Genomic DNA, 11,398 nt, shown 5'->3' with positions numbered 1-11,398 from the left:
CCCTGGCCCAGTTGTTTCCGGCCCCACACTGACCTGTAAGACAGTACAGCCAGTCACTCGATGGCCAGGTAGACGGTCATCAGTGGTCACCATAATGCAAAAAGGGCCAAGTGTCATGTGAGGTGAGAGCACCGTTCTCCCTACAGGTGGAGCAAATGAAACCCCTCCCCCAGAGTTACAGGACAGCAGCCTCCCCTGTTAGAAATTAAGTCAGGAGTCAAACCTGAGACAGGCTAACAGACTCCCTGCAGGTGGCTCCTGCCCATTTTCAGGGAAGGCAGTAGCCACGGCCCCAGCTCAGCTCCCTGCAGGGAGTTGACATCAGTAGCTCTTCACCTTGAGGAGACACCTGGGCCTTCCTCCCAAAGCCCGTTTAGGAGGCAGATGGAGCGATTGGGAGGATAGGAGGGTGTTCAGGGGCCCTGGATCCACGGTTCCCACGGCGATGACCTTGGGGCACTCCTAGATTTTGAGTGGCCCTGGCTAAGAAGCCGCACCCCAGTCCTCCCCTACAGCTCACCGAAGATGAAGACCTAGGGTCTAGGTTCTCTGCAGTACTTGGCTTGGCCAGGTGCCAATGAGGGGCGCTCCCATCCTCTGCTGAGGACACACAACACTCACAGAAGCTCCCAGCTTTCCCCCCACAGAGAGCTGAAGGCAGGCCATGGTGAGCTTAGAAGCAGGAAATACAGGGCAGCCCCCTCCCTCTGACCATACTTCTGCTGCATGGTCCCCACCTTGGCCCTGCCAGGTGCCTGACTGTGCTGAGCCCAAGACTCCCTCGAGACCTTGCTCATGACTTCCCCAGGAGGGGCCTTGTCAGTTCCCAGAGAAGTGGGAGTCAGACCACGACCTGGAGACTGATCTGCTCACCTCCGGGAGCCTCCGTCCAGCGGAGGCAGTGCCGCCCTCTCCTTGCACAACCAGTGTGCGCTCGCCCTCCACTTTCGAACTAGACAGGGTATTTGGGGATAGATACACAGGTGGAACTATAAAGAAAAGCAAGGGAATAATTAGCACGAAAGTCAGAATGGCCGTCGCCTCTTGGGCATAAGGATGAAAGACACTTTCTAGGTCTTGTCCGGAGAAAAATGTTCTGGCTGGTTTGTAGTCTCCTAATCTTGGAAGTTGTATTGGTCATGGATTGATGAGTAGGACAGAAACCATTCTAGCCATTTCCCTGGGACTGACCCAGGGCGTGGAGGACAGAAGTCAGGAAAAGCCCCTGCAGCGCCTGGTTCCTGCCAGCTCTCCAGAGTTGGGATTTTAGAGGAGCCACAGGAAACCTCTGCTCATGGTCACTGCTGCCTGGGATGCTGAGGTGGGTGCGTTTTGGGCAGCACCCAAGGGCCATAGCAGAACCCTCCATTTGCTGAAGCCACATTTCTATCTGCTTCTGCCAGAGAGAAACACAAAATGGTTTCTGCCACTCAGCTGTCTTCCAGGTTTCCCATGAATGCCTCTCACTGGTGGACAACCTGGAAATGTAGTTCCCACGTTTCCAGCCCCTGTGATACACGTGAGGGCAGAGGAGGGGATGGAAATTTGCTGAGTAGCCCGTAGGTAATCCTGAACAGAATTTAATGAGATACGAGTGCGACACACATCAGTTGTCATGAAGACATCATTCAGGGTGTGTGTGATAGCACTTACGTAGGGAGCCTAAGTTCCGACTTCACAAAACTTTGAACTCTCTGGCTTTCAATCTTCTTGTCTGATTGTATTAATGAAACCAGGGACTGTAACAGGTTAATTGGGGAAAAATTTTCAGCCCTCTGTGAGAGAGTTTCAGCCCTCTGTGCTGTCTCCAGGTTCTGGCCAACCCCTTCCAGGTTCAGTGGCCCCTCTGCTGAGTCCCAGATCTCTTGCATTTGTTGTATCCTAGAAAACAGCCCTCGTTTTCCTACTAGAAACCCATAGGTCTCAGGTGGACCTGAGGAAGAGGCCAATGGTTACTAACAAACAGGGCTGCCCCTCCAAACACGGCCGAGCTCCTGCACAGTCCTCAAAATCCAAAGTACACAAAAAGAATGAGGTTAACAAAATGCAAACACACACAAAAAATGGTATGTTCTTTATTGTCGTAAAATTGCATAGTACTCTGATTGTGCACGCTTTTAAATCGAGAGCAGAGTCACCCACTTGAAACTACTCTCTTGCATGGGATATTTCAAGCTGTTTTACTATATGGGCAAGGAGCAGGGACCAAAATGCTGCCTGGGCCTAAAAAGAGCTGTGATCAGATTCAACAGAAGTTGGAGACGGGGAAGGATCTGGGCCACACACGAGAAAAAAGTGTGGAAGGAGGTTGAGATTTCAACTGGACTTATAGGAAGCACAGATGGGTGCTGAGGGGCTTCATGGATGTCACGTAACAGGATTCAGAAGCAGCCTAGACAGGAAAGAAAAGGAGAAAGGAGTCCGGAGGGCCAATGCCTTGTGCTCACGTCTGAGATGAATGCCACCTGCCAGAAGCAAGCCAGGACACAGCGCAGGGGTAGCTGGATGAACAGTTTGGGCGTGACCACGGCTACAGAAAGCCACATACTAGAAAAATAACTTAAAGCTATACAATCGTCATTATAAATATTTTGTCTTTTAAAACTAACTCTAGTGTTGGTTATAAAAGGTTCACAGTTACTCTGAAGAGAGCTGTATCTCTATTGCACAGTAGTGGAGAAGTCTCCTCTGGTCCCCATGTGTAAACAATGATTCCCTTCTCCTCTGGCGACTTCAGGACACAGAGAAACAATATCTGCTGTAAGCAAAAGCACTTGGGTAGAAGGCACATGGAAGCTGTCAAATTCTACAGGAGCACGCAGAATATGTGGGATGCCCACTTCTCTTCCCATGTAGCATCCCTGCTGTTAGGACAGGTCTGGAATCAGAGGAAAGGTGGTGATGGTCTTGTCACGGTCTCATCCTCATTCCACAGTTACAGACTTGGCCAGATTTCTGGGGAAGTCAACCTAAAACGAAAAAAAGTGGCTGTTCAGGACCCTGAAGATCTCAGGAACATGCTACCTCTCAAAGACAATTTTCAGAGTACTTAAAAACAAGGAGACAGATCTTCACCATAGTCACCAACGTAGAGACCTGCATCTTGGAAGCAGCTTCCTTAGTCCAGAAGCTTCATTTAACTGTTTAAGGTTTAGTCCCTCAATAAACATTTATTGTGTACCTGATGTGTGTCATGATCTGTTAACATGATTTAAAGAATATGGTTCATGCTTTTAAACACAGGTAACTTGATGTATACTGTTAAAATTCATTTTCTTGTAAAATATATATGAATTCCATGTGACTAATTTAGGGTGGAGTGGGAAGGAAATATAGGAATGGTTCATAAGTAGGCTTCTACTGGGCCGGGTGCGGTGGCTCACGCCTGCAATCCCAGCACTTTGGGAGGGCGAGGCAGGTGGATCATCAGGTCAGGAGTTCAAGACCAGCCTGACAAACATGGTGAAACCCTGTCTCTCCTAAAAATACAAAAAAATTAGCTGGGAATGGTGGTGCGCACCTGTAGTCCCACCTACTCAGGAGGCTGAGGCAGAGAATCACTTGAACCCAGGAGGCAGAGGTGGCAGTGAGCCGAGATTGTGCCACTGCACTCCAGCCTGGGTGACAGAGCGAGATTCCGTCTCAGAAAAAAAAAAAAAAAAAAAAAAAAGTAGGCTTCTACTGTATCTGGTATCTGCAATGTCTTACTACATTTAGATATTTTAAAAGTTGAAACACATATGAAAACATGTTAGCAAATGTCAGCTCTGGATGATATGTACATANATCTGGTATCTGCAATGTCTTACTACATTTAGATATTTTAAAAGTTGAAACACATATGAAAACATGTTAGCAAATGTCAGCTCTGGATGATATGTACATATTCAGGTATTCATTATATTCTTTGTATTGTTATGTATCTTTAAAAGCTTCAAAATAAAATTGTAATAAAACTTCTATTTCTTTGTTCTATGAACTGTGTGTTCTTACTTGCTGTGAGATAATAAATTGGTTCTTTTCTGGAACATAATTTGGCAATATATGTTAGGAGTCCAAAATGTTAGATCATAGCTCATTTGTTATATTAAGGATAAATCTTTTTTTTTTTTTTTGAGACAGAAGTCTCGCTCTGTCACCCAGGCTGGAGTGCAGTGGCGCGATCTCGGCTCACTGCAAGCTCCGCCTCCTGGGTTCACTCCATTCTCCTGCCTCAGCCTCCCGAGTAGCTGGGACTACAGGCTCCCGCCGCCAAGCCCAGCTAATTTTTTGTATTTTTGGTAGAGACGGGATTTCACCATTTTAGCCAGGATGGTCTCGATCTCCTGACCTTGTGATCCACCCACCTCGGCCTCCCAAAGTGCTGGGAGTACAGGCGTGAGCCACCACGCCCGGCCAGGACAAATCTTAAATGTGGGGCAACATTGTATGTACAAATACGTTCACTGCTGTGTTATTTATGAAGACAAAAAACTGGGAACAGCTTAAATAGTAGAAGATTGGCTAAGTAAACATTAAGAAAATCATATTATAAGATTGTGGTGTAATATTATGTAATGATTAAATGCTACATATAACAAGCTCATAAAGATGTAAGAAAATACTTGCAATATAACAATAGAAGGAAAATGCAAACATTTTATCCTTGACATAATATTAAATAATATTTTTTTTAAAAACACATGCACAGGAAAAACCTGGACTAAAACACTACATTTGCTAATTGACATTGCCTCTGGGTGATGAGGTTGTTTCTGGTTTTTTGTTTTGAAACAGAGTCTCATTCCTGCTGCCCACCCTGTGCAGTGGCGTGATCCGAGCTCACTGAAGCCTTGAACTCCTGAGCTCAAGTGATCCTTCCACCTCAGCCCCACAAGAGCTGGGACTCCAGGTACATACATCAGGCTAATTTTTAAAATTTTCTTTATAGAGGCAGGGTCTTGCTATATTGCCCAAATTGGTCTCAAACTCCTGGCAATACTTCCACCTTGACCTCCCAAAGTGTTGGGATTACAGGTGTGAGCTGCCTCAGCTGGCCAGGTTATAGTTTAGTGCCATGATCTTCTCTATACATTTTACAGTTTCCAGCTTGTTTTGGGGGGCAAGAGGTGGTATAAGCTACTTTAAAAAGAAAGCTATTTTAGGCCAGGCGTGGTGGCTCACACCTGTAATCCCAGCACTTTGGGAGGCCGAGGTGGGCAGATCACAAGGTCAGGAGATCAAGACCATCCTGGCTAACACAGTGAAACCCTGTCTCTACTAAAAATACAAAAAAAATTAGCCAGGCGTGGTGGCGGGCGCCTGTAGTCCCAGCTACTCGGGAGGCTGAGGCAGGAGAATGGCGTGAACCTGGGAGGTAGAGCTTGTAGTGAGCCAAGATTGTGCCACTGCACTCCAGCCTGGGCAACAGAGCGAGATGCCGTCTCAAAAAAAAAAAAAAAAAAGAAAAGAAAAGAAAGCTACTTTAAATAAAATTATTTATTCTATGACTATTTAAGTATTTAAAGAACACAAAGGAACTTTGGGGCTATGTCTCTCCTCTCTGCTGTTAGGTGCAGTTTTCAGACGTACGTCATATCCTCGGAGCACAGCCAGGTGGAAGGACAGCAGCTGCAGCGGAATCACGCTCAGGATGCCCTGGAGGCAGTCCACAGTGTGAGGCAGCTCGATGGTCTTATACGCAAACTTGGAACTTTCAATATCGTCCTTGGAGCACAGTATAATGGGGCGACCCTGGAGCAGAGAAATGGGATCATAAAATAGATCATCTCTGAAAGCAGCAATCCTGGACGCATGCGGAGGATCTGGAAGCTACAGGACTGTGATGAGAACAGTCCTCTTTTGCATTTGCTGGAATCCCGGGTGAGGCGGTACGTGTGGGACACAAATGCTTGGAAAGGATAAAGTATCTGAGGCTTTTTGGTGGGTTTCTTCCCCTTTCCTGACAAGGAGATCGCCACCCTGCTGCATCATGCGGCACCCATTTGTGCCTTGCCGAGAGCAGGGCAGACTCACTCCTAAGTCTAGTGTGGCTCGTAGTCTAGTGGTGGAAAACAGACACCTAGACAAGGACACCAAGAAATAAAGATCAATTCCACAGACATGCCACCAAGGCAAGAAAACAGGATAATGTGATTGGGAGATGGGTGAGGTCTCCGAGGCTCTCTCAAAAACAGGAGACATCTGGATTGAGCCCTAAATGATGAGGCCAACTCTCGGCAGAGCATTCTGTGGGAAGAGCATTCCAGACAGCAGGAACAGCCAGCGCAAGACCTGGAGGCGGGTGTGGGCGCAGCATGAGTGGGAAGCAGAAGGAAAGCTGGAGTGCCTGGAACTCACTGAAGCAGGAGGAAAGGGCCAGATAACGCAGGACAAAAAGGCAGGTTTTTGTTTTCCACCACTAGACCATGAGCCCCTCTAGACTTAGGAGTGAGTCTGCCCTGCTCTTGGCAAGGCACAAATGGGGGTGCCAAATGATGCAGCAGGATGGCGATCTCCTTACCAGGGAAGGCTTACCTGCGGCTTGACAGGAAGGTATGGGAGGGTTTTAAGTGGGGAAATGATGCAGTTGTGTTTTATCCCCTCACATTGACCTCTGTGCTGAGCCAGGGGTGGTGACATCTGGATGGGGCACCTTGTTGGATTTCATCTCCCTGAAACTTCATGAACTCTGCCCTCCTACCTCAGGGCAGCTGCTGTGCACAAAGCATTTGGTTGGTCTTTGTGGCCGGTTCCAGGAAGGGAGCTCCCACCCTCTGAACCTTCCCATGTGACAGAAGCGTCTTCGTTATTTATGGGAGGTCCCTTGGACTATACCTGACTGTATGCTAAGGTGACGATTCGTGGTGGGCCTGCAGATAGTCCCAGGATGGGGTCTCACCCTGCCAGAAAGCCAGCCACATGATTAGAGTGGTGGGGCTTTGAGACATGAGCCTGTCAGCCTGATCTCCCGACCTCCAAGGACAAAAGTGGGGCTGCCCACTGAGTTCAATCACATGGCCAGTGGTTCACTCTGTCCTGCCTATTTAATAAAACCACAATACAAACTCCGGACACTGAAGCTGGCAGCTCGGGGGAGCTCCCTGGAGACACAGTGACGTGCCCGGAGGGTGACACATCCTGAGGACACAAACTTCACATTTGGGGCCCTCAAACTATGGGTCCCTTGTTTGGGGTTGGCTGTGATTTTTATAAGAAAACTGTAATACGATAGTGATTTCCTGAGCTCTCTGAGTCATTCTAGAAAATTATTGAACTTGAAGGGAGAGTGGGAATCCCTGGATTCATAGTCAGTTGCTCAGAAATGCGGGTGGTTCCCTGGCTTGCAACAGGTGCCTGAATCAAGGGCAGTCTTTGGAAAGCCGTGCCCCTGCCCTGTGAGATCTGGCCTAACTCCAGGTAGTTCACATCAGAGCTGCCTGGCTGCAGAACCGGGGGAAACCCTGCCCCGGGGATCTCCACCAGGAGCCCCTCCCCTGAGCTCCAGGCCAGCATCTGGCGCTGCTCACGGCAGTGTGGGACCTGGGCCCCGCCAAAGAGCTGTGTGGGACAGCTGCAGGCTGACCAGTTCCTTTCCAAGGGTGTGTACTCCTCACAAGGGGGCCCGGGGAGGGTGTGCGCTCACAGCCACTCGCTGGCCAGACCATCCATCGCTGGTACTGGCAGACAGTGGTGAGGTGGGCATGCGTGCAGAAAAGCAGGAGAGAGCTGGCCCAGTCCAGTGGAGAGCCCTCACCTGGCGGGCTGTGACTTGCTGCAGGGCATTCTGGCATTTGGCAAAGCAAGGATCCTTCATGATGACCATGATGACCGGCATCTGCTTGTCAATCAGTGCCAGGGGCCCGTGCTTCAGCTCCCCAGCCAGGATGCCTTCTGAGTGCATGTAGGTGATCTCTTTAATTTTCTGGAAAGAGGAGGTGAGATCAGAGTCACTCTGGGCAGATGGGGCAGGAGCAGATCAGCCAGAGGGGAAGAAGGGGAACCAGGGGAAGGATGACTCCGGAAGGCAGAGAGCCAAGGGTTGCAAGGCAGACAGACGCCCAGAGTGGTTGACAGCACTGAGGACACCCAGCAAGGGCCTGGGGAGAGGCCTGGCTACCATCCAGGGCATGCACCAGCCCAGGACGCAACCTCTGTGTCCCCACACCAGCCCCCAGCACTGCTGCTCTGTCTCTCTCCAGTGCCACGCACAGCCACCCCTTAGGACAGACAAGTCGGAGTCAGCCTAGCTCGCCCTCTCCTCCTCCCAAGCCAGCCACATTTATCACGACGGTATTATATTCTGCTTAGCTATACTTTCGATTAATGATCTGATTAAGCATTCGCCCATTAAGAACTTCTAAAGAGTGGTTCCACGCAAAATCGCACAAACGGGTATTTGCATTAATTTTTTCCTATATTCAGGTAGATCCATCTCTATTCAGTTACCACAGATCCACATCATTGAAATGGTGAGACAGTCGAATAAATCATCTCTTGACTCCCCGCCAGCACTATTGATTTGGGTCAGGGCAACGCTGTAAGGAGTGTGGCTCCACTCTGGAAGCTGCAGACAGCTGCAGTGCCGGCCTCCCAGTGACCAGAGGACCATTGGCTCGTGCCAGCAGCCACCAGACTCATGTGGCGGCATGGCTGAAATGTGCACCTTTCACCAGTACATTCAGCCACTGCAGCTGAGCTCCCCACCCATGAGGCAGAGTCATCTGGGGGCTGTCAGTGCACCCCAGGCCTTACCTCTACTGCAGCCCAAGAAGCAGCACCTGCCTGTCCTCGGCTTCCACCAAGACCAAGAAAATCAATTCTGAATGTTGCTGGTGAGCACTTGCAACTGGCATTGTCTTTCTTCTTTCTTTCTTTTCTTTCTTTCTTTCTTTCCCTCCCTCCCTCCCTCCCTCCCTCCCTCCTTCCTTCCTTCTTTCCTTTCTCTCTTTCTTTTTTGAGATGGGAGTCTCATTCTGTCGCCCAGGCTGGAGTCCAGTGGCACGATCTTGGCTCACTGCAACCTCCTCCTCTTGGGATCAAGCAATTCTCCTCCATCAGCCTCCCATGTAGCTGGGATTACAGGCGTGCACCACCATACCCAGCTAAGTTTTGTATTTTTAGTAGAGATGGGCTTTCACCATGTTGTCTAGACTGGTCTCGAACTCCTGACCTCAAATGATCTGACTGCCTTGGCCTTGCAAAGTGCTTGGATTACAGGCATGGGCCACTGCACCAGCCTAGCATTGTCTTTCAAATGGGGGTGGTGGGGAGGAGATGGGAGAGGACGGCAGCCCAGCTGGGCCATGGTTAATGCCCTCACTTGATGGTCAGTGCAGCCTCACCTGGAGCGCTGTCCTTGTTACCTGGGCTGAGCATCTGCTCTGTGCACGGCACACTGACAGTGAGAGGGCAAACCCGAGATGCAGCACCCTGGCCCGGTCCTCTGCCCACCCTCTGGGCAGCCCTGTGGTCCTGGCACCTTTTCCCTGCCCCATCAGCTTTCTCCTTGCTGGTGTGGATTTTTATTGCTGCAGGGGGCAAACGGCCTGTCACCAATTTTGAAAAGCAGGGCCCTCAAAGTTTATTCCTGCAGGATCTCAAACTCCCCTTGGAAGTTTGAGGGGTAACAAGGAAACTCTGCGGAGAACCCCCCTCGCAGTTTTGGTGGTGGCGGAAAAAAGCAAAAGCCCCATGGACTCGGTCCCCATGGACTCAGGTCTGATTCGGGTCCTCTACGTCATCTTGAGTGAGATAGTTAAGCTTTTGGAGGCTTTGTTTCCTCCTGGATGAGAGGTGAATAGCAACCGCCAGCCGCTCCTAAGAAGCTCATGAGGTCTAAGCAAGCTGTTCCAATTGGGCCCTGGCAGTGGCTGGACAGCTGAAGGGGCACACGCCAGGTGTCCTGTCCCTTTCTCCTCAGTAGACTGGGAGCTCCCTGGGGACAGGCACCTGCCTCACCCATCTCTGTGTGCCCAGGGCTAGAAACCTGGTGGAGAGCTGGTGCTTAGCACAAGCTTACAAGAGTGGTCAAGGGGTCCTTAGACCTGGCCCTCCCCAAGCCCAACGCCCTGCCCTCCTTCCCGCTGGTTCCTCCAGGTCTCCTGTGCCTGTCCTGGGGGTGGGGGCCGGGGTGGGGGCTCACCAGGGCTCCCTCCAGGCAGGTGGCGTAGTTGTAGCCCCGCCCCATCACCAGCAGTGACCTCTGCGTGTACAGCTCCAGGGCTAAGTCGTGGATCTTCTCCTCCAGTGACAGCACTTCCTTGATCAGCTCTGGGCCATGCATGGAGGAGAGGGAGAAAACCAGTCATGCCGATTTTAGAGCGATATTCATGAAAACAAGTGCTGAGGTTTAAGAGGAGGAGGTTTTGAAACCCACATCACTTAGTACATTTTGCTTCCTTGCACTCATTTAAAACGTAGATTACAGGAAAGAAATAACTTGGGCTCCTGGCCAGGATTTTGTCAGGGTGGGGATTTGTACTGTGCAAGTACTTTCTTGAGCACCAACAAGGCAGGCAGGGAAGTATCATTTCTCACTCCATGTTACAGGTAAGACAACTGAGGCTCAGAGAGGCAAACTCACCCACTGGAGACAGAGCTGACACCACCAGTTAACACCCCTGTTTCCTGCTGTGTCTCAAGACAACGCCCCTGTAAGTGGGACCACCAGTTCTCAAACTGTTTGGTCTCAGGACTCCTTTACGCTCTTGAAAATTATTGCAAGTCCCTCAAATCACTGCATATCCGTAAGAGCCTTTGTTTTTGTGTTAAATCTGTCAACATTTACCAGATTAGAAAATAACAGTGAGGGCCGGGCATGGTGGCTCACGCCTGTAATCCCAGCACCTTGGGAGGCCGAGGCGGGCAGATCATGAGGTCAGGAGATAGAGACCATCCTGACTAACACGGTGAAACCTCGTCTCTACTAAAAATACAAAAAATTAGCCAGGCGTGTTGGCGGGCGCCTGTAGTCCCAGCTACTTGGGAGGCTGAGTGGAGAATGGCGTGAACCCAGGAGGTGGAGCTTGCAGTGAGCTGAGATTCTGCCACTGCACTCCAGCCTAGGCGACAGAGCCAGACTCTGTCAGAAAAAAAAAAAAAAAAAGACGGAAGGAAGGAAGAAAGGAAATAACAATGAGAAATTTAAAAGTATTCACTTTAAAATAACAACGCTAAATCTATTACATTACTACATTTTCAACAAGAATTAGTGAGAAGAGTGGCACTGTTTTTCGTTCTTGCAAAACTTTCTAGTGTCTGCTTTTTTAATAAAAGACTGTTGACTCTCACATCTGCTTTCACATTCAATCTGTGGTGATATGTTCTTTTGGTTGAAGTATAAAAATAAAATTCAGCCTACAAATACAGATTCGTAGTTGGAAAAGCAAGGAGTATTTAAATTATTTTTCAGATAATT

The 11,398-nt window shown here is 49.5% G+C and overlaps 1 protein-coding gene across 1 annotated transcript in view; it reads right to left on the bottom strand.

The window, feature by feature from the left end:
• Positions 1-2,051: 2,051 nt before the first annotated feature.
• Positions 2,052-11,398, bottom strand: part of GFPT2 (glutamine--fructose-6-phosphate transaminase 2) — a 54,314-nt gene continuing 44,967 nt past the window's right edge. The window contains exons 16-19 of the mRNA XM_017855135.1: positions 10,124-10,251; positions 7,736-7,903; positions 5,572-5,733; positions 2,052-2,969 (exon numbers count right to left, since the gene is read on the bottom strand). Coding sequence (XP_017710624.1) covers positions 2,925-2,969; positions 5,572-5,733; positions 7,736-7,903; positions 10,124-10,251 — 503 coding nt within the window. The 3' untranslated portion in view covers positions 2,052-2,924. The remainder of the gene's footprint in view (positions 2,970-5,571; positions 5,734-7,735; positions 7,904-10,123; positions 10,252-11,398) is intronic.

Source organism: Rhinopithecus bieti, unplaced genomic scaffold (assembly GCF_001698545.2).
Source record: "Rhinopithecus bieti isolate Rb0 unplaced genomic scaffold, ASM169854v2 scaffold_38691, whole genome shotgun sequence".
Classification (NCBI taxonomy): Eukaryota; Metazoa; Chordata; class Mammalia; order Primates; family Cercopithecidae; genus Rhinopithecus; species Rhinopithecus bieti.
This window is presented reverse-complemented; position numbering and strand designations above follow the sequence as displayed.